We start from the raw sequence: 20,107 nt of genomic DNA, 5'->3' as shown, positions 1-20,107 counted from the left end.
GATGCTCCGCCTGCTTCCGGCGGCGCCAGAGACGCAGGCGGGTCAAAGGTCGTGCGTTCTCAGCCCCGCCCCCGGCGCGCGGGCGTAAGGTGGACGCGGAGGTCAGGGGGCTTGTGATACGCGTGGTGTGGTGGGCGCTGTGATTCGAGCTGGGCTGGCTGGGCGGCGGCAGCCGGTAAGTGCGGGCCCGCAGGCGTCCGGGCGTCCTCTTCCGCCAACTCCAGGCAGTGGGGGTCCCGGGTCGCCGCGGCGGCAGGGCGTGGACGGAGCTAGGAACGAGCCCGGGCTGAGAGCGGCTGCCGTGCGAGGGTAGTGTCTGGGCCGGCCCGGCCGTTTCTCAGTGCGGACCCGGGATTCTCAAAGAAAAAGGAAGTGAGGATAAAGGGAATGTAGAGTTGAGGGTTTGTTTTTTCTTGGTGTCCCCAGTGTGGAAAGGAATGGAACACGTTCAGTACACCTGCACGTGACCCCAAAATGTAGTCGGGAAGCTGGGTGTTTTACCTCCAGTGAAAGCAAGTGGGAGTAATAGGAGAGGCTTGGAAAAGGATCGAGCAGGGGAAGAGAGAGATGTCGGCATCTTCTCTCCCTCCTGCATAAGACCCTTCCAGTATGTAATCACTGACCTGGAGAAATAATGCCCGAGTACACAGTACGGGGCAGAGTTTCAGGTGTCACTGTGCACCCAACCCCCACGAGCTTTGTGATTCATCGCAAAGGGCCGATCCGGAAGGATGAGTAAACTCCGCAAGTACAGTCGTGGTACAGTATTTGTTGAAGTGCTCAAATTGGACTTGGGCCTGGATGGGTCTGTCCCTTCAGTAAGCATCCGTTGGGTTATTACTTTAAGGGACTCGAGAAGTCTTGTCAGCTCCCAGCAGTAGACACTTTTATCTTTTAACGCCCCGATCTTCAGCCATTTGTAATACATGTTTACCTATTAGTCACAGGAAATAAGTGACCATGGTGCTGAACAGTTTGGATAAGATGATTCAACTCCAGAAAAACACGGCTAACATCAGGAATATCTGTGTTTTGGCTCATGTTGACCATGGTAAGAATCCTTTCTAAATGGCTTATTTTCAGTAATTAAGGGGGTGTGTCTCCACACGTGTCAGTGGAGTGATGCTGTGGGCAGTTGAGAGTGATGCTTGCTAAGTGGCAAGTCTTATTTCCTTTAAAACTTTGCTGTGGGAGGAACACAGCTAACTAGTGATGGTTATTCTTCTATGTAGTATATTTTGTCTTTTAAACGAGAAGTTGAGTTTTTTAGTATTTGTCAAGTATTTTGAAATGGCTTTGTAATATAATACGTCTGTAGCCTTGACATAATGTCCTCAGAACCTGTGTTATGTGATTCTATTTAACTCGTCCGATGTTTATTGAACATCTGCTAAGTTCGAGGTATTTTGCTAGCTATGTCAGAAGGTAAGGATTTATGCACAGGGCACCAGCCCAGCTATATAGAGATGTGATTTGGGGGTTGAGGCAGCACAACGTGAGGCAGGCAAAAAGTAGACTCTAAGGGTTGAGAGAACTGGAGGGTCGGGAAGCTAGTAATGGGTTAAGAAAAGGGCTTTATAACAGTGTTAGAGATGACCCCCCGGACGGGTGATTCAAGATGGCAGATGGGGGCACACATTTCAAGTGGGAATAATGTCAGTAAGGGGAGAATGAAATGTATGTGACCAAAGCACGGGACATGAGAGGGGGACAGGGATGCATGGCGCTTAGCTTCTCACAGACATTGCTTTCATACCACAGCATTGCTTCCTGCTAAGCCCGCGCTTGGTTTCAGACTCCTTCTTAGTTCACGTAGCCACAGCAAAGTGATAGGATTGGGAGTGTGAAATAAAACCTATATACCATCCTGAAGGTGAGGGAGTAAGAGAGAAAAGTGAAGAGGTAGGCTGGGCTGTATCTTAAAGAGCCCTTCATGCCAGCTAGGCACAAGGATATGGGTTAAGTGCTCCAGCTCTGGAGTTAGACAATCTGAGTTCAAAACTCCATTTCAAGTTACTTTGCCTTTTTGAGCTTCAGTATACAGCCTCTGTGTACTGGAATAAAAACCAAACCTACCTTATAGCATTGTGAGGATTAAATGATTATAAGGAGAAGCCCTTGGCAGGTACATGCTTTATCATGAAGATGATCATTGGCATTTATTATTAGGTAATAGGGACACATTGGGAGAACAGAATAAAGCAGGGATGTTGTAATCAAATAGTACTTTAGTAAGAATGCTCCGGTGAGAGTGTTTTGGATGGATTGAAGGACAGAAAAGAGGTTAGGTGGCTATTGCCATTGGTAAAATAGTTGAAGTGAAGTAGTTACGGGAACTAAAGGGAGAGGTGATCGATCACTTTGTAGGTGAAGGCAACTGAGAATGAGTTTTGTATACAAATCTGGTGGCTAACCCTACCCCATGAGTTTCTATAATTATGCTGCTCACGTTTTGAGGACATGATGTTTGACAAAAGTATTTTTTTTGCTTTGTGAATTAAATCATGCGGCAAGTCAGTGGCATGTGTGTGTACAGCAAATTACTTTAAAATTTACCATTTAAAAGTATGTTAAGATAATACTATCCTAGAAAACCTGTGATTCATTTATTCATTCAACAGATAATTCATTGAATGTTTCTTATATGCCAAGCCTTGTTCTGGTCCTAGAGATACAGTTGTGAATAAAGCAAAGTCGCTGCTTTCTTGACACTTGCATTTGGGGGGATATATGCTCTCTGTACTTAGAATGTTCTACTCCATTGGAAGCAGGAAAGTGATGCTCTAGGGTTATATGATAATACATAATATTTACATGACAAGCACGTAATACAGTATTAAAGGTCCAAATGGGTACTTGAGTATCATAAGAATTTCTTTTATTATTAGAGTAGATTCCTGGGTTTATGTTTGGATACTAGGTAGCATTGGTCACTGCAGTGTAGCTGATGCCCTCCATTGGCTTGCAAACAGTAGGAGATATGGGTAAATTTCATGAATTTCTTTGCCAAATGGGTATTTTCTTCAGACAGTTTAACTGGCCAAAGCCAGCTGAGGCCATACATGAGGAAATATGGCAAAAGATAATGTTCCATTGTTTTTTGGTGATGTTTTACCCAGTATATCATCCAGAGGAAAAAATGATTCCTGTGCTATCCTTTTGTCACGCTGAGCTATCAAGAGTTTAAGTTTAGGGCTTCCATGGCGGCGCAGTGGTTGAGAGTCCGCCTGCCGATACAGGCGACACGGGTTCGTGCCCCAGTACAGGAAGATCCCACATGCCGTGGAGCGGCTGGGCTCGTGCGCGTCCGGAGCCTGTGCTCTGCAGCAGGAGAGGCCACAAAAGTGAGAGGCCCATGTACCGCCCAAAAAAAAAAAAAAAAAAAGTTTAAGTTTATACGCCTGGACATAGTTATGGATATCTGATGACTGATGTAATAGTTACAATAAACTTGATCAAATTCTTTGTCGGACAGATTTGAGTACTGTACAAGTTGTTTGTCAGACGTTTTATATTTTGATTGGCACAGTGGTTTTTCTTATCACTTAAGAGTCTGTGCAGTTTGCTCTGTGTAAATTATGCCTGAATTAAAAACATTTTTTCTGTCCTTAAAAATAAATGTTGCTTGACGGATTTTAAAGTGAGGTTGATCCGCAGGGTTGGCGATACAGATTCCAGCACTGTGGAGTGCTGGAATCTGTGTCCTTCCAGATGACGTTTTGTTCAAAGTTCTAATTAAAATGCCTGTTGTATCTTGCTTCACTTAGTAGAGGTAAACAGGAAATATTTGCTAAACCAGTTCTATGGTTAGTTGTTAAATTTGTCGATACAATCTACCTACTTCACCCTTTAAAAAAAAGAAATCGATTTAAATTAATATTGTTACTTTAACAGGAAAAACTACTCTGGCTGACTGTCTTATATCTAGCAATGGCATTATCTCCAGCCGCCTGGCAGGCAAGGTATGTTATATTTGATATATACTTGCATTTCAGTTAGTATTAGCAAATCTACAATGTGATGAGTCCTTCGTTGTGTTCTTAAAGATTGAAAAAGTATGAAGCATAGTTCATGCATCTAAGAAGCTGCCAGTCCATTTAGCAAGATAAAAGAGATCGTTGAGAAAAAGTTATTTCTATATTGCTTTATGTTACTTTATATGAATATTTTGTAAGTGCAAGAATGATAACCAAATGAGGTTATCAAACCTCATTTGATAACCTCGCATGATTGTGGAAAATTTCACAGGTGGAAGAGATGCTTCACGGTGGGAAATAATGTGGATAAAATGCATGAAGGCTAATTTGTGGGTTGTGCTTGATTTGAGTGGAACGTTTGCCTATACTGAGAGAGAAAATGGTGCAGGTAGAAAAAATGTATCAGATCACAAAGACGTTGAAGGCTAACCTAAGTACCAAAGGAAGGCTTCTGAAGCTTGAGGGTCATGACGAAGGAAGATCATGTTTTAGGAAATGAAATGATAGAGACCTTTGTTTTTAACTGTGAACTGAAAGAAATGGGAATAATTTATTTGCAGTAGAAAGATAGAGATGTTCCTCCCTTCAGTGAATTTACAATATAGTCAGTAGGATTTATCAGGTGACTGGTAATATAGAGAAGAGGAGGTAGAGAAGCAAAATTGAATTTAAAAAGTAGACCTAAGAGACTGAAGGAAGACTTGGGCATTTGAGGCACGTTGGGTGGGGAACTGGCCGAAGATACTGTCTATAGAAGGCTAAAAAAACTAGGTTGAATGAAATAATAAAGTGCTTTTCTTTTTCCCAGTTGAGAAGTGAGAAAAAGTACAATAACTCTAAAGTGAGTAGATGAAAGGAAATAATAAACCATAAATTAATGAATTAGAAAAGATCAATGAAGCCACAGTTTGTTCTTCAAAAAGATTAATACAGCTAACAAATATGATACAGTGATGGACACGTCATAGTACATTTAAAGATTGAATCCTAATGTAAGCTATAGACGTTAATTAATAATAGTGTATTGATATTGGTTCATTAATTGTAACATGTACCACACTACGCACTAATATAAAATGTAAGTAATAGGGGGAACTGTGTGTAGGAGGAGAGGTGATGCTTGGGAACCTCTTTACTTTCCAGTCAGTTTTTCTATAAACTTAAAATTGCTCTAAAAAGATAAAGCCTATTAAAAAAAATACTAGCAATGTAAACAGTTTGTGATTGTCTTGCATTACAACTGATAAAAAGTTAGAAATTGATCAGGAGAAAGGAAAGGTGGAAGAAATAAGTGGTACTAGGAAAGAAAAATGTTGCAGAGATTAAGAAGGTAATAATGGGACATAACGAACAACTTCATGGCAATAAGCCTAAAAGTTTAAGTATTTAAAACAAAAATCCAAATCAGTCCATTTTAATATTACATTTTAATTCATTGGGAAATACAGATGCATATGTTGCATTTTTACAGTTAAGGTACATGGACAGCAGAGAGGATGAACAGGTCCGAGGGATCACTATGAAATCCAGTGCCATTTCACTACATTACGCAAAAGGTAAATCGATCTGTGTTTTAAAGAACAATGGTTTTGTATCTTTTGTGTCCTTCTTTCTCTTCCTGAATTAGTTTCAGGCCTCAGGTTTTTTGCTTTACATTCCACAAATTTCATTCTGGCCTTTCCAGATGATCTGTTGTCAGATCAGAGTCAGGCTGTCCAGATTTGAGTACAGACGGGGACCTTTGACTGGCTTGAGGGCAGAAGAACTGGCAGCTCACACTTGCCCCCATCCACTCAGGTGATTGTATAGATTTCTTCAGAGGGAAGGTCTGGAGTCTTAGGACCTTGCTGGTTCAGCCTTACTGTCCCATTTCCTTGCTAGGTCCTCCTTCTGTCCTATGGCCTGCCTATTAGATCTAGAGTCTTATTTACTTGACTGTGTACGCATTGCCATAATCACTATAGTTTTTATCCCCAGATCAGGATGCCATTTTTGTTGTTGTTGTCTTTTGTTATTTTGTTTTTTGCGTTATGCGGGCCTCTCACTGTTGTGGCCTCTCCTGTTGCGGAGCACAGGCTCCAGACGCGCAGGCTCAGCGGCCATGGCTCACGGGCCCAGCCGCTCCATGGCATGTGGGATCTTCCCGGACCGGGGCACGAACCAGTGTCCCCTGCATCGGCAGGCAGACTCTCAACCACTGCGCCACCAGGGGAGCCCCAGGATGCCATTTTGACAGTAACACTTCTAGGGATTTATCTGACAGAAACAGTCATACAAACACATGAGATATATGTTCATTGACATTCACTCAAAAGTTTGTAATAGGGAAAATAATACCAACAACCTTACATAGTTAAGGAAAATAGTTAAGTAAGCTGATACATCCATGCTGTGAAATGCTATTCAGCTGTTCAAACAACTGTTTGACCTATATGTAATTATATAGAAAAGGTAAAGCAGGAGACAAAAAGCAAGTTGCAGAGTAAATACTTATAAGATATGAATGTGTTTTAGTAATAAGAATATATTATGTATATAGATAAAGATGTCTGGAAGGACACATACCAGAACCTTAACTGTAGTTATTACTGGCTGGATTATGTGAAACTTACACGTTTCAAAATATTTATTTTGCACTGTTTGGAAATTTTACACAAAATGTGAATTTTTATAACTAGAAGAAAAATAATAAAGCTATATTTCATTTTCCTAATGGACTGACCTGTGATTTATCCATCATATCTCTGGCACTGACACCAAGGGTTGTACTATGTGGGACATGACTGTTCTCTTTGAGGTCAGTCTTACAGTGTTTTTGAACTAAACCAGTTTTGAAGCTTTTAGGTACATGAATTCCCAGTGTTTAGTATTTAAACTGATGCCTTATTTTTTAAAATCTACCTCTCACCTTTTAGATGTCGTCATTCTGTGATCCAGTGAATGGGTCAGTGGTCAGTTTATTTCTTTTCTCTCCGTATTTTTATAGAGTTCAAGACATTTGTAGCCTTCCTTTCTCCACACTCATTAGTCTGTTTTCATTTGAAGATTACTTTAGTGTCAATTTTAGTTGCTCTCTGGACTTTGTCTCCAGTTCCTTCACCCCTTTTTAAACCATTTTATTAAGGTTTACTTTATGTATCATGACCTTCAGTCATTGCAGTTCCCTTTTGTCTTTGTGGTACAGTGTTGCAGGAAGATGGCTATAGGTCCCAGGGAATTGAATGGTCTAATCTTTATTTTGTTGAACTGTATGACCTTGGGTAACTTGCTCTCAGACTGTCCTAGATATACTTTCTTGATTGCACAGAGCAGAGGCTTAAGCTAGCTTGGGATGGGGTGGGATGGCTTATTGACAGAATATGTGTGAAATGATACTGGAAACAATATTCATGAAAATCCAAAAGCAGGAGCATTATTGGAGTGACATCTCAAAGAAAGTGAAGGCAGCTGTTGATTCTGGATCCAGGATGGCTCTAGGGACCATCAGTAAAAGTTAACGGATCTTCCCTCTGGAACTCCACCGTCATCCTTGGGTTGAGTTCTCTGTTTTATCTGTTTTTACCCTGTAAGTCTTTTCTCTGTTTTATAGCTTTTGCCTACCCTTAGTGCCTCCATCTTCATGAACTCCCTTTTCCCTGACCCCTCCTCTCAGCTCCCGTTTTTTTCCCTTAGTTCTGTTGCTTACTGCTGCTTTCTCCTACGTTTACGAGCATACATCTCAAGAGCAGGATGTTGCTCAGCTTGTCTTTTGATGCCAGGCTATGGCAGGGGTTGCACCTATGGACTGCCAGTCTGTGGTTGGATGGTCATCTCCTAGTCTGATCAGTGGTGATTGGAGTGGAGCCATAAAGTATTCAACATGTTTCTTTGTGACCGTGATGGCCTAGAAGGGGCTGTGGGTTAGGCAGTCACCACACTTGACAGTTAGAGCCTTGCTTTCCACATCTGCAAAATGGGGATGGAAGTTGGGGATGTTGACTGAGACATGTTCTCAAAACATCCGAGAGATGAGGTACATTCTCATCCTTATCTCAGCGTTGACTCTCTGGAATGGGGCGTTTCCTGCTGTGAAGGTGGGACAGCCTGAAGGGGGTCTCCCTTCTGGAGGAGGGAAACGTGATGGTTGAAGAAACTCCACAGGTGATTTTTGTGTTTACCACTTCTTCCCCTCCTTCCCATGCCCCTTCCAAATGCCCTGTTAGTTAAGGATCTCTGTACTAAATGTTAATGAAGTGCTTTCTTGTTTTGACTCTTAATTTAACCAGCTTTCAAAAATTTTTTCAAATCCTCACATGGATTGAAAGATAAGGTATTTTTCTAGTTTAAGGTAAACAAATAAGCTTACCAAAACTATGCGTATTACAGATAGAGTGTTGAAAACCATCAAGGTGATATTCTTATTTTAGCATTTTCCAGGGTCCCAGTTCTTCCTTGAGAAAATGGAGCCTCTCTCATCTTTCCATTTGTGACTAAAATTTGGTACAAATGTTGGGACCGTTTTGTTAAATCTTGTTATTTTCCTATTTCTTAGCCACCTCTCTTTGTGCCCTTCCCACAAGGATACTATACATTTATCTGGTCATTTCAAGAGTTAGGAAATAATCCCAATCCCAATATACATACTATAACAAATCCTAAGAGGATGTAATACCTTTGAATCCTTTAGCCTAGGATGCAACTATAGATGAGAGAAATGTATTCAGATGGATTAAATACTTAGAAATTCCTGGACTATTGTTGTCAGAAGGCCTATTGTTGTCATTTCTACCTACTCTTTATACCTGTGAGCAAATATTGCTCTTGCAGAACTTCTGAAATGAATTTTTCATTCTAACTCATCTTTTTAAAAATTTTAAATAAATTTACAAGTTTATATGTATTATAGAAAATTCAGTATGTTGTAGAATATACATGAAAACACAAGACTGAAATAAAAATTACTTCTAGTTTACCACCAGTTCTTTTATACTTTCAGTTTTTACATTTAATCCTACCATAATTGTTCACGTGTATGTGTATACATGCAAGCTGTGAGGTAGATGTCTAACTTAAATTTCCCCCCAAAGAGTTAACTACTTATTCCAACACCAGTCTAATTTGATTATTAAGTACTATATTATTAGTTCTTGACGCGGTGCTGGTGTCAACAGCTCTGCATGAATGAGGCGGTCTGGGTGGGACTGTTATGAGCTAGAGAGCAGACTCTGCCCACCCATGAAACACCCCCCACTACCTGGCTGGGGGCTAGTGCTAGTCAGCTGCAGCTGACTGATGCCCTGTATTTTTCTGTTTTGTTTTTTTTATCAAGAAAAGTTGGCATCAAGATTTTTGGTAAAATCCTCCAATTTTTAAAATACTGGCAACTTACTAAAAATTTGTAAAGCACTATGTAGAACAAATTGCAGTGGGCTTTAACGTACAGGCTTTCAGTCTGTACTTCAGGCATACGTGCTAGCTAGCTAACAGCCTGGTTCAGTGGGATACTCAGTATTTACCCAGGTGGCAGCCACACTGTAGCTTGGATGTACTCCAAACGTGGAGACCAAGGATATGGCGGGGCTTTCTGCAAAGAGATCCATGTGCAGGTTCACCTCTTTGTAAACACCTCCATAGGGGTTTGTGGTTGTGGGCAAGTGGAGAGTTTACACACATGTTGGTTTCAACTCTGTGGCTCTCTGGTCTTAATCTCTTAAGACTAGGGCGTGGGGAAACTGATTCATGCCATCCAGATTCACACAAGGCCAACATGTATCAGTCACTTCCCTTCCCTTCCAGATATGTGAACGTTAACCCGAGGTTCTGATTTCTGTCCTCTTCCTTTGGGACCAGGGCTGGGAGGGAAGGGTTCCATTGTCCCTTGTTTGACTGAAGATCAGATTATTTCCTCTTAACATAATGAATGCTTTACTTTGTGAAGCATTCAGTTGGTGCCAGATCTAAGAAAATGGGTGCACGATAGTTGGATTCTGAGCCAGATGCTTCATATGCGTGATTTTGTTCAATCCTCACAGCAATCCTGTGAGATGGATGTTATCCTCATCTTACATGTGTGCAAAATGGAGTTCACAGGGGTTAAGAAACTCCCCTGAAGACAGAGTAGTTAGCATGTGGTAGTAGTCCTGGGAGCCAAGTAATTACGTTTGCAGACTCCTTATTTGCACCAGGAGTCTTTGGAAATCAGTCAGTCCTGGCCACGGCTGATTCCCCCTGAAGTGTAAATGTGTCCTGTCCACCAGGGATTGCTGCGACTACTTACAGACATCTTCTTGTGGCCACCATTACCCGCATCCCTGTTGTCTTTGGTCAGCACCCAAGATGGAAGTCCTGTGATCTGGCCTCTCAGCAATCTCTTCCCCATGTTTCTCTGTGCTTCTGATACCTCCTCTGCCCTCAACCTCTCACTGTTCCCTTCCTTCTCAAAACTTTCTCTGAAAACATCCCAAGGTAAAGAAATAACCCCTGCATCCACAACATCTTTTGTTGCTGTTCCCCTCTCCTCCTGCTGGCTGTTTTCTGAGGACACTGCTTTTCTTGTCCTTCTTTCAAGTGAGTGCTTCTCATTCTTTCATGCTCCATCTGTCTCTGGGTTAGGACATGGGATTGCTGTTCCCCTTGTTCACTAGTTCTGGTTCAAAGCTTAATTCTTCCACCCTTGCTTTAAAACTCCATCTCCTTTGAGACTCTTACTGTCCATCCAGTTATTTTCGACCCTTTCTTACCACTGTCACCTCCCGGTTACAGTCCCCAGTCCCCGTTCACTAATGACTTTGCACCTGGCTCATTGTTTTCCTTTTTGCCCAAATCCACCAAGGTAGCTTTTACCGTTTCTGAAAATGACCTCTCCAACGGCATGGCTTCATCAATAGTGACGTGTAGATCTCCACTTCACCCTCCCTCTGGCGTGGCTACTTGCTGGATTTTAGCATCATCCACAACTATTCATCTTTGACATTTGAAATTCAAATACTCCCTTCTCCACCATCTTTACTCTTCCCAGCTCTCTTGCCTGTGTAGCGAGGTAGCCGTTCTTTGACTTCAGAAAGCCCTTCAGTCTCTTGAGCCTCATCACTGTCCGTCATTTACTTCCTGCCTCACACAACCCAGATTTGTCTTTTTGCTGACAGTCTTGCCAAGGTCCTCAGTTTGCTTGCTTCACCTTCTGTCCTCCCAGTAAAACTGTAACCCTTGATAGAGCTAACTCTCTACACTTTTTTCTCCTTATACTTGGGCTGGGTTCTCGGCTGGTCCTTGGGCTGCTGGCAGACTTCCACTATGTTGTCTGTCGGGCCTTGCTCATTCTCTCCAACAGCTCTCCTAAACCTTCTGGTCTCTTCCAGTCTACCTCTCGGTCCCTCTCCCACAATCTCAGCAGGCATTTTTACGTTCTGTTTTACAGAAAGTGGGAGAATTCTCTGTTTGCCACTGCCCCTCAAAATGTAACATTATTAGTACCTTTGCTTGCCTCCTGTCACTGTGAAAGACTTGTGCTCTGTACTTATTTTATCTCCTTTGTCCTGGTGCCTAACTGTCAGCTTTTAAGCATGCTTAAGTCTCTCATCTCGTGTGTGTGTGTGTGTGTGTGTGTGTGTGTGTGTGTGTGTGTGTGTGTGTGTGTGTCTCTCTCTGTGTCACTCTTAAGTGTTAGTCAAAGGTGCGCTGCTGTTACCGTATTGCTCTGACAATAGGCCCCATGCCTTATGGCAATGGCCCATATTAGCCATGTGAAATTGAATGAAAGGTAGTTGGTCCTTGATCTCTGACTTTCTCTCCAGGGTGATGTGAACATAGAGAAGTTCCGAGTAGGTTGCAGTGGTTTATATTGGTTCCAGGAAGTGAACATCAGTCTTTTTTCACTCCGGGGTTTCTTATTCTGGTTCTTAGCCAAATGAACAAACAAGTGTTGTTTCCTCAGCTGCAAAGTGTAGAGGCATCTGTGACCTTCATAGGAAGTGACTAAGTGGTAGATAGACCCGGTTGTGTTTCTGTCTTGCAACTGCTTTTGTGACCTTGGGTAGATCTCTTCCCTTTTGGGGGCTTTAGCATGTTTATGATATGAAGGGTTGGGCTGCAAAAATGCTGAATGATTTCAGGAATCTCATACCTTTGGTTTTCTGTGATGGGAGTGGATAGAACTCTGAGCCTTTGTAGCACTGCTCATTTTCTCTGGTTTATTTGGTTGGGACCCTGGTGCTTATCCTGCAGGGTAGCTGTGAGACCTGACAGTAAAAGACTCAATTAAGGAGGCACACGGGGGCCATTGTTCCAGGGCACTGGTTCTTTGACTTTGTTTAGAGATGTCCACAGTCCTCTCTGGTTGGAGTCTTCCCTGGTGGGTGCATCAGAGCCAGAATTCCTTACAAAGCCATTTGCATGAAAAGAGGAAGCAGGGGAAGGAGTGGTATTGAAGAAGGCAGTCTTGCTGATTGATGGCAGTCTTTCCCACTGAGCCCATTGCATTTTGGAATCCTTACCCTATTGTTCAGAAATTCTCTACTAGTGGAATCTTGGCATGTGAGATTAAATATATGCCATCTTGAGGATAGTGGGGAAAAGTATGACTTTGGAGGTGGCTGGGTTTGAACTTTAACTCTACCATTTTTTGACCTTAGGCAATTTACCTTAGAGTTGGATTCTAGCTGGATATTCCTCAGAAAGATATTTTACTTTTCCGTGCCCTAGTTTCCTGCTCTGTAAACTTGGCCTAATGGTAGTAACGACTGCAAGGGTTGTTGTAAGTCAACATTAGAGAACGTCCATAAAACGTTTAGAACTGTGCCAGATAGTGCGCAGATAGGCACTTCACAGTGTGAGCTCTGGCTTTGTTACTGCAGTGTTGTTGTTTTATCGTTATCAGTGTCACACAGGGCACTAATCAGATCATCAAGCTGTTAACCTCACACTTGGGGAATTCCTTTAAATGGCCCCATAAGTTCTACCATTCAGCCCTGTAGTAGTTCTGGAGCACACAAAAGTTGAAAAACACTGAGTTAAGAGGAGGAGCAAAAGTAAAGTATAGGTATATTCAGGTGTTTGATCATTTAAGTAATTATTACGCCATTAAAAGAGAATTGTATCAAATTTAGCAGTGAATGGGGAATGAGTGTAGAATTCTAATGAACGACCGGTTTTCTGGCTGGTTTACTTAATTATGTTTTATTGATAATATGATGTCTCTGTAACCTAGGGTGGCCAGTAGTTCTGGTTTGCCTGGGACTGACTTAGGACTTAGTGGGACGTGGGACTGACGTTGGCGTTTGATGGGATGTGAGACCTTCAGAGCTAAAACAGGACACATAGGCATGAGTCATGCTCTGAGCTTACAACTTTGTTGTGAGGATTAAAGAATACAGTATATCAAATGTGAAAGCACATAGCGCACTGCTTGGCACACAGTAGCTGCTCTTTAAATTTGTGACTTCGAATTGACTGTAAGTCTTGCTGCGCATATTCACGCACTGCTCTTTGAGAAGTTGTAGGGAAGTTGTTGGCCACCTGCTTTGTGTCTTTTCCATTAATTTCTTGTAGTCTCAATTTCCTCGTCTGCACAGTGAGTAGAGGAATGTTTATGTTGTATGGATATTTTAAGGGCGGAATCATGTGTGATTAGCACAAGTGTTTAGCACAGTGCCTGGCTCACAGTAGCTCTTGATAAGTGGTTATTAGGTTATTAGAATAATAAAATCCTTTAACCTTTTATACCAGTGCTATTTGGAATCGATAGTTCCATTGTTGGGAATTCGTAAAATGGAATGGTGGCTGTTGATTGAGCTACCATTTTGGCTTTTGTCTTCTTTAGCTTTATTCAGTCATTTCTTAGAAGCTCTCTTACTCTGGGTTGCCTGAGGAAGAGTACTGTATACCTGCACAACTGAAAATGTGTGTCTTCCAATTTCATTTCAGGTGAGGAGGAGTACCTGATTAATCTGATAGACTCTCCAGGACATGTGGATTTCTCCTCAGAAGTATCGACGGCTGTTCGCATTTGTGACGGGTGCATCATTGTAGTGGATGCTGTGGAAGGGGTCTGTCCACAGGTAGTGGATTGTAACATGGAAATATTTAACTGGTTAAAGAAGGTGGGAGGAGAGAAGAGGAACTGACTGCCGATGACTCTGTGCCACTTGAGACATTTCACTGACCATCAGAAAGCTGGTTTTACATTTCACTTTTGGTAGTGTGCTGGTCTGTGATGGAGTTAAATCCCCCAAGTTTTGAAGGGATAGTAGAGAGAATGACTTTAAGGTGCCTTGATGTGTCTGTCATGTCCTCTTGGAGAGGGACTCAGCAAAAATGGGAGAGGTGTTTAGGAGGATCTGGAGGTTTCACTCCAGGGGAAAAGTTTCTGAACTGTGAGAGGTAATTGATAGCAAGATACTGAGTCTCTTCTGTTGGTTTGTCAGTCTGCCCCCCTCCCCCCCCACACACACTGTCTCTCTGCCTTCCTCCTCCCCGCTCCTACTCTTCCAGATCCTTAACCGAGACTTTCTTCTCTTTCCCACCAAAGTTCAAAAAGTTCACCCCTAAGGCCAGAGTGAACATGTAACTCCGGTCGACGTGAAACTCAGAGTGGCTTTTTAAATTCAGTTTTTAAAATAATTTTTCTTTGAAACCTTATGTGTTATCTTTAAAAATGTTGTCACCTTTGTGTCCTAGTTCTTAAATGCCCTTATTTGTTTTAATGTTTTTTAAAAAGAAGAAGGAACGGTTTAAATTGCAGGCATACCTCTGAGATATTGCAGGTTTGGTCCTGAGCCAGTGCAGTAAAATGAATATCGCAGTAAAGCGAGTCACATGAATTGTTTTGGGTTTCCCAGTGCATATAAAAGTTATGTTTACAGTATACTGAAGTCTCTTAAGTATGCAATAGCATTATGTCTAAAAAACAAATGTATGTACCTTAATTAAAAAAATACTCTATTGCTAAAAAATGCTAACCATTTCTGAGCCTTCACTGAGTTGTTATGGTAACATCAAAGTTCACTGATCACAGATCACCACAACAAATAGATGAATAAAGAAAAATGTAAAATATTGTGAGAATCCCCAAAATGTGACATAGTGACATGAAGTGAGCAAATGCTGTTGGAAAAATGGTGCTAATAAACTTGCTTGATGCAGGGTTGACACAAGCCTTCAGTTTGTAAAAAATGCAACATCTGTGAAGGACAATAAAGCAAAAGCACAATGAAATGAGGTTTTATTGTAGAAATGGAGACAATTTGATAATTCCAAGAAGATATGCTGTAATTATTCTGTAACTTCCCATCTGATTGCCTGTAAGGGCCCGGGTCCCCCAATTGGAGAAGCACAGCCTTAGTCTTTGTAGTGTCTTAGGTGTCCTGACAAGACGAGTAAAATGAACAGACCTGACTTTAGCAGAATAGTGGTTAATGCTGAGAGGTTGTTTATGCTCAGGAAGGTGTACACAGGGGACTTCTGGGGGAATGTTCTGTTGCTCGACCTGTGTGTTGGCAACATGAGTGTTTGTTTTCTGATTATTTACTGAATAAAATTCGGTAAATTGTGTGTGGTGTGTGTGTGTGTGTGTGTGTGTGTATAATTCCACAAAACTGTTCACTGTCTTTTACATAATTTTATTTATCCTTCTTAAATAAATTGACAGTTCCATAAAGGCAAGGACAGTTTCTTGTCTAGTTCTATGCTTCTGTGTTATATACTTTGTGAATGTCTGGTGAACACCTGTGTCTGACTGGCGTGGTCTGAGTTGTGATCAAGGAGTATGGAAATGAGCTGCTTATTAATCAGAATTTTCTAATGTGCTTTACTTATTTCAAGTCATGAGCTTTACATTTTCCTTTCTTTTTTAATCAGACACAGGCAGTTCTGCGACAAGCCTGGCTCGAAAACATCCGTCCAGTTTTAGTGATTAATAAGATAGATCGCTTGATAGTGGAACTGAAATTCACCCCACAGGAGGCCTATTCTCACCTCAAGAATATTTTAGAACAGGTATTTTATCCTTTACTTCGGTATTTGAAAAATTGTGGCTCAAAGAAGGGTTGTAAGGAAGTTGCTGAGTTGAGTATGAGGCATTGCTACAGAAAATTCACTTACTTAGATTCACATGTGTCAGAGTCACCATACCAGAAGAGAGGCAATAGAACAAGTGTCATCTTAGGAGCCCCCTCCATCTCCTGGAAGCATCCTTGAATATAAAGCTTAGACAATAGGTTTCAATGTTCTCTTGTTTAAAATCCTGTAGTTTGGTTTCACAATGAAGCAATATTAGGAGACTCTTTGGTTTTTTTTATTACCTGTCTTTAGATGAAATTTTACCAAAGCGTTTATTCAGCAAACATTAACATACCTATATGTTGAATAAATGAGTTCTTGGATGTTCACTTTGTGCTAAGGATTATGACTATAAAGACAGGTCAGAGTCCCTATTTTCAAAGCTCTCACAGTGTGGTAGGGGAGACCGACAATTAAAAGAGATATTTGGAGAACAATGAGATAACCCCTGGATGTGATTTGAGAGCATAAATGAGGGCTGCTTCACCCAGACTGGGTCAAGAGGAAAGGGAGAGTTAGGAAAAGTCTCACAAAAGCGGCCTTGAGATGGAAGAGAGGTAGCGTTTGCCAGGTAGAGACTTATGGTAAAGTTCTTCAAGAGAGAAGGAATGAGATATACAGAGTTATAAAGGAAAAAAAGCATAGTACAATGTTTCATTAAAAGAACTGCAAATTATTTGTTATAGTTGAAGAATTAGATCCTGTTAAGTAGTGATAAGAGGCGCTAGTAGAAAGGAGTGTAGGGTTTAGATTATGGTGAACCTTGTATGCCATGCATGGAGGTTTGAAATGTCTTCTTCAAGATGGTGGAGTACCATTGATGTGACCAACTTGAGAATATTTATTTGCTAAAGAAAGGAAGTGATAAAGGTAGAGCAGTGAAAAAGAATGGATCAGTGGATCTAGTTCCCTGAAGAGATAGTCAGGGATGGGTACAGATGAAATACTCCCACCCTGCAGTGGAAGGAGAAGGGCCAGTGGTAATTGTAGATATAGATGGACCTATAGGTTGAATTATTGCGAGCTTGCAGGATTTCTGAATAATAGGTTCCATTTTCTCTTGGAGGTAGGAAATAAGATTACCTACTTGAGAGTGAAAATAGTTGGGTGTTAGAGGTCAGGAAGAGGGCCTGAAGAGAGGGGCGAACAGTTCAAACATCTGCTGTGAGAAATGGTGAGGGAGTTGACTAAGGTTATAAACGAAGATTGTGGGGGTTGGAAACCATGAGTTCTAGTGACACCTGGCCTTGGTCCTGGAAAACAAGTTGAAGATACGACAGATTAGTGTCTGCTTTCAACTCTTGAGCACAAAAATGACCTTTCAAAAGCCTTCCAATTTAGCTTTGCTGGGTGTGAAAAGCATGGGTTGATAGCGTATAAGTTAATGATTGCTATAAACGTCATCGCCATCCATGTGTGCTTAATATGAGCTCAAACTGTGACTTACGATTCTAGGCTTAGCAAGGCTTAGACAGTGTGTCTCCTGTCGTGGGCGTGCAAAGCATCTGAATGACATTCTGCCATTTTGCCATCTCTCCTAGATTAATGCACTCACAGGAGCTCTTTTTACTTCTAAAGTGCTAGAAGAAAGAGCAGAGAGAGAGACTGAATCCCAAGTGAATCCAAATTCTGAGCAAGGAGAGCAAGTGTATGACTGGAGCACTGGCTTGGAGGACACAGATGATTCTCACCTTTACTTCTCTCCAGACCAGGGAAATGTGGTATTTACAAGTGCAATAGATGGGTGGGGCTTTGGGTAAGTGTTTCAATGTAATTAAATCTCTTTGTGGATTTTACATGCAATTGTTTTTTGTTGTTGTTGTTATTTTTTTTGGCAGTACGTGGGCCTCTCACTGTTGTGGCCTCTCCTGTTGTGGAGCACAGGCTCCGGACGCGCAAGCTCAGTGGCCATGGCTCACAGGCCCAGCCGCTCCGCGGCACGTGGGATCTTCCCGGACGGGGGCACGAACCCGCGTCCCCTGTATCGGCAGGCGGACTCTCAACCACTGTGCTACCAGGGAAGCCCCTATCCAATTGATTTTTTAATTAAACTTTTTATTTTGAGATATTGTAGATTCACATACAGTCATAGGAAAGAATACAGAGAGTTCTCTTGTTCCTTTACCTTGTGTCCCTCCAAAGGTAACATCTTGCAGAACTGTAGTGTAATATCACAGCCAGGATATTAACATTGATATAATCCATCACCATGAAGAGCCTTCATGTTCCGCTAATATAGCCACACCCACTTCCTTCCGAGTTCCAACCCCTCCTTAATGACTAACTCTTCTCTATTTCTATAATTTGTCATTTCAAGAATGTTATAGAAATGTAATTAAATAATATGTAACCTTTTGTGGATTTGATTTTCAGAATAATTCTTTAGAGACATATCTAAGTTGTTACGTGCATCACTGGTTGGTTCCTTTTTATTGCTTAGTACTATTCCATGTGTGTTTGTACCACAGTTTGTTTGAGTATTTACCCATTGAAGGACATCTGGGTTTTTTCTAGTTTGGGGCTACTATGAGTAAAGCTGCTGTAAGCATTCATCTGTAGGTTTTCATGTGAACATAAGTTTTCATTTCTCTGGGATGAATGCCTAGAAGGGCATTTGCTGAGTCATAGGGTAGTTGTGTGTTTAGTTTTTAAAGAAACTGTCAAACTGGTGTACCATTTTATATTCCCACCAGCAATGTATGGTGATCCAGTTTCTCCACATCTTCACCCTCATTTGGTATTGTTCCTATTTTTTTTCTTTTGTCTTTTTTAGCCATTCTGATAGGTGTGTACTGATATGTTATTATGGTTTTAATTCGCATTTTCCTAACAGCTTGTGATGTTGAAAATCTTTTCATGAGCTGATTTGCCATCTGTGTATCCTCTTGCGTGAAATGTCTTTTTTTTTTTTTTTTTTTTTTGGTATGAGGGCCTCTCACTGCTGTGGCCCCTCCTGTCGCGGAGCACAGGCTCTGGACGCGCAGGCCCAGCGGCCATGGCTCACGGGCCCAGCCGCTCCACGGTACGTGGGATCCTCCCAGGGCACAAACCCGCGTCCCCTGCATCGGCAGGCAGACTCTCAACCACTGTGCAACCAGGGAAGCCCTGAAATGTCTTTTTATGTCCTTTGCCCATTTTGTTTTTGTTCATGTATAATTGACATATTATATTGGTTTCAAGTGTACAACAATATGATCAATATTTGTATATTGTGAAATGATCACTACAGTAAATCTAGTTAGTTTCTATCACTATACATAGTTACAAAATTTGTGTGTGTGTGTGATGAGGATTTTTAAGATTGACTCTTAAGAAATTTCAATTATACAATATAGTGTTATTAACTATACCATGCTATACATTACATCCCATGACTGATTTATTTTATAACTGGAAATTTGTACCTTTTGACCCCCTTCACCCACTTTGCCAACCCTCTACTCCCTGCCTCTTGCAACCACCAATCTGTTCTTTGTATCTGTAAGCTGCTTGTTTATTTGGTTTTGTTTTTTAAAGATCATACATGTAAGTGAGATCATGCAGTATTTGTCCTTGTTTTTCTCTGTCTGACATATCTCATTTAGCCTAATGCCCTCGAAGTCCCTCCATGTTGTTGGAAATGGCAAGTTTGCATTCCTTTTTATGGTTGAATAGTATTCCGTTTTGTGTATATATACTGCATTATCTTTATCCGTTCATGTATCAGTGGACACTTAGGTTGTTTCCATACCTTGGCTGTTGTAAATAATGCTGCAATAAGGTGTTGTGTATATATCTTTTCAAGAGTTTTGGGGGTTTTTTGCATAAATACCCAGAAGTGGACTTGCTGCATCAAATGGTAGTTGTATTTTTAATTTTTTGAGGAACCTCCATAATATTTTCCATAGTGGTTGTACCAATTTGCCTTCCTACCAACAGTGCACAAAGGGTTTCCTTTTGTCCACATCCTCACCAATACTTATTTCTTACCTTTTGTGATAATAGCCATTCTAACAGGTGTAAGGTGATAGCTCATTGTCATTTGACTTACATTTTCCTGATAGTGATGATCAATATTTAGTGATGTTCAGCATCTTTTCATATACCTGTTGGCTATC

At 41.3% G+C, this 20,107-nt stretch overlaps 1 protein-coding gene across 3 annotated transcripts in view; it reads left to right on the top strand.

Annotated features, from left to right (window-relative positions):
* The first annotated feature begins 66 nt into the window (after positions 1–66).
* The window catches only part of EFL1 (elongation factor like GTPase 1), a 137,718-nt gene continuing 117,677 nt past the window's right edge, over positions 67–20,107 (top strand). For 2 of the 3 annotated variants that reach the window (XR_009542073.1, XM_060157408.1), the window contains exons 1-7: positions 67–175; positions 942–1,051; positions 3,895–3,962; positions 5,449–5,533; positions 13,878–14,011; positions 15,810–15,947; positions 17,552–17,766. Coding sequence is in view for 2 of the 3 variants with exons in the window: in XM_060157408.1 (XP_060013391.1) it covers positions 961–1,051; positions 3,895–3,962; positions 5,449–5,533; positions 13,878–14,011; positions 15,810–15,947; positions 17,552–17,766 (731 nt within the window). In the remaining variant the exon portion in view is untranslated. The remainder of the gene's footprint in view (positions 176–941; positions 1,052–3,894; positions 3,963–5,448; positions 5,534–13,877; positions 14,012–15,809; positions 15,948–17,551; positions 17,767–20,107) is intronic. The other variant, XM_060157417.1, reaches the window with a different exon arrangement.

This window comes from Lagenorhynchus albirostris, chromosome 1 (assembly GCF_949774975.1).
Source record: "Lagenorhynchus albirostris chromosome 1, mLagAlb1.1, whole genome shotgun sequence".
In the NCBI taxonomy this organism is placed as follows: domain Eukaryota; kingdom Metazoa; phylum Chordata; class Mammalia; order Artiodactyla; family Delphinidae; genus Lagenorhynchus; species Lagenorhynchus albirostris.
The sequence above is the reverse complement of the archived record's forward strand: the minus strand, read 5'-3'. Positions and strand labels throughout refer to the sequence as shown.